General features: G+C 42.5%; 1 protein-coding gene across 1 annotated transcript; it reads right to left on the bottom strand.

Moving 5' to 3' along the window:
- Nucleotides 1-1543: 1543 nt before the first annotated feature.
- LOC137651663 (uncharacterized) lies at nucleotides 1544-2527 on the bottom strand. Its single transcript, XM_068384882.1, has 2 exons — nucleotides 2127-2527; nucleotides 1544-1982 (listed from the first exon to the last, which is right to left on the bottom strand). Exons 1-2 carry the CDS (start codon nucleotides 2525-2527, stop codon nucleotides 1544-1546), a joined length of 840 nt encoding a protein of 279 aa, XP_068240983.1.
- Between the last annotated feature and the right edge of the window lie 442 nt (nucleotides 2528-2969).

The raw sequence follows: 2969 nt of genomic DNA, 5'->3' as shown, positions 1-2969 counted from the left end.
TGTTCTCTTCAGTCAATCTCTGAAAAATTGTGAATCATTTTCCATAAATCTTATGATTCTAGAGATGCGACGTTTAATCTTCATCAGGCTGTCATTTTTGTCGACCGTTATGTTAAATGTTTTTAGGATATCAAGAAATAACTGAATAATCTTCATTTGTTCCACCATCAATCTGGACACATAATGACTTGCATCTTCCAATGGTCATCTGTGGATCTTTTATTCTTATGTCCAGATCTTCTTTCTTCACATGAACTTCATTTGCATGTTTGATTGGCCATTCATTGATGTCCTTCTTCATGAAGTCTGGACCTTTTTGCCATCTGGAATCCTTTCCCATTTCAGATGGGTTAAGACCGCGTGACGCATCATCGGCAACGTTGTTTCCAGAGTACACATGATACCAATCGCGAATATCAGTCAGAGTTTGTATTTCACTGATAAGGCTGGCTGTCCACATGTTGTACTTGTAGGGCTCATGACGCAGTTGTCCCAGAACTATGGTGCTGTCAGTTAGCAGCATTACCCTTTCAAAAATGAAGCTTGATTTTTTGACGATAGTCTGTTGCATTCTGGCACCCAGCAGACATCCAAGTAACTCACCATGGGAGATCGTTAACGTTAGAATTTGTGGCCAAGGTTTTGCCTTTGACATGGCAAGAACAGATGCTCGCTTGCCATTTTCTAACTTCCAGTTGTAGTACGCGACACATCCATAGGCAGTCTGAGAACTATCACCAAATATTACTAGAGTGGGTTTGTCAACTGCAGCTTCCGGTGTAAGAAAGTGAACAAACCTGACATATTTTAGACCGTAGAACGAACGAATCACTTCTTTACACCGACTGCGGGTTGTAGGTAGGTCATCATTACCATCTATGATCGGATCGTCCCATTCCTGTTTGAGGCAGAATATTTGACTCAGTTCATGCTTCAGGCAGATGGTAACCAGAGTTGCAAGTCCTGTCGGATCATAGATGGTTGCTATGATCTGTAGATAGTTTCTTTGACTGAAAGTGTCAGGGAAGGCATCATCAAAGTTTTCTAAACTGATATCTTCCTCTGATCTAATGCCTCTCCTTTTCTTTGAGAAGTTAATTCTACCTGAAATGGAAATTTCATCGTTGGCAGAATTATATATTATACCCAGGATTCTTTCCTGCTCTGGTGTCCGTCGCACATTGTCAGGTACATCCGGGCACTTCTTTATGTGGGCATCAATATCACTTTCACTTCCACCGATCATGAAATGCTTTATGATGAAGTATGCCTCACTGAGGACAATGTTTAGTTCCTTAGCAAGTTGTAATGCCGTGGAAATATCATCAACACTTGTAGTACCATCATCAACATACAAGTTCGATTTTACGAATTCATATACCTGTGGGTACTTGTCCTTGAATTTCTCATCTATGATGAACATTGTTACACTGCATATACCACCTGTCGGAGTAGTTCCCCCGGAGTTTCGTAGTAATCGCAGCGTCTTGACTTCTTTTTCCTTGTCCAGTTGATTCCACTAAAGGCGGTTCAGATGAGATTCTTATGTCTCAAGGCGAACAGGGAAGTATGCTTTACTTATGTCCATTGCAACTGGTATTTTTCTTTCCTGGAACCTTAACAGCAGGGTTGGAATTGGTGGAATCAAATTTGGTGGTGATTCCCAAAAGGAGTTGATAGCCTCTCCTTTAAATGGAACACTTGCATCAAATATGATTCGGAGTGGGGTTGAGGAACTATGCTCATTAAAGTATGCGAAATGACAGATATAGTAGACTTTGCCACCATTAGGTTTCCACTGTGCATTCTCCTCAGCTGTAACCTCTGTCATATAGCCGTTGTTGATCAACTTTTCAAATTCGTCTACATACCAGTTCTTTAAAGCTTCGTTTCTGGACATGGTACGTGTTAAGGAATTTAGGCGTTTGAGGGCAATAGGTCGATTGTCCGACAAGGTACGGAAGGTTTCCTTCCATGGTAACCTGCAATTGAATATCTTCTGTTCAGAGTTGTAGGTGAGACAACTTTTGTATGTCTGTACTCTTCGCTCCTCTTCTGAGTTTATGCCGACCGCGTTGCACCGATGACAAACCGGACCATCCTCTACCTCACACATACGATCAAACACAGTCTCAGCACTAGGCTTTATTGAAAGAACCGACTGTCCACCATTTTCTGCAACCTGCTGCATGGAGCCATTGCTCCAGGCTTTATCTGTGGAAACTTCCCCTTTCGGCCGTTCAGCATAACTTACTGCAACTGATGACGTTGACTGCAGAAGAACAGCAGAAATCTTCCTGTTGAGGAGCTCCGACAGCATGACTATTGGTTCATGAGAATTGACGGCAAAAAATATCTCGTGAGAACCATGTAGAATGAACCCGAAGTTAGTCTCAGCTAAAACAAGGTTTTCTCTTGTCTTCCCTGTTCGCAGAAATATGCTGGCATGATTGTCTCCAATGAGCAACTCGATGTCACCGTGAACACGCTTTAAAAGTTCTGATGGATCGACATCATCTTTGAACATGTCAGCAGCTGCATGATAACTGCCTCCATCAAGTTCACCGATGTAATAGACACCAATGCAATCAACTGCAGTCACGAAGTTACCTTCTGCATCGTAGAGTGGCATGCTGTACAGATCAGCCGGTCCCCAATCTTGTGGCTGGCTCTCCCCAGCAGTCCTCATCATCAAGTTCTTGATTCTGGATACTGGTTTGATACAAGCTCCCTTTGCCACCGAGTTCAGAATCTGTGAGACAATGGCTCCCAAATCATAAAGAACTGGAACCTTGAAAAGATTGCCTTTCCTTTTCATGATGGCTGTATGACTAGGTCTCATTGTGTTCTGGCCTAGATGATGACGGAGTTTCTCGCAATTAACAAGTCCATAAACCATGCTTCACGCAGCTAGGCAAGCAGCATGCAATACAGTATAATGATTGTTTTCCGTATTGCAATTAACCTCC

The sequence above is a fragment of the Palaemon carinicauda genome, chromosome 13 (assembly GCF_036898095.1).
Source record: "Palaemon carinicauda isolate YSFRI2023 chromosome 13, ASM3689809v2, whole genome shotgun sequence".
Lineage (NCBI taxonomy): Eukaryota > Metazoa > Arthropoda > Malacostraca > Decapoda > Palaemonidae > Palaemon > Palaemon carinicauda.
The sequence above is the reverse complement of the archived record's forward strand: the minus strand, read 5'-3'. Positions and strand labels throughout refer to the sequence as shown.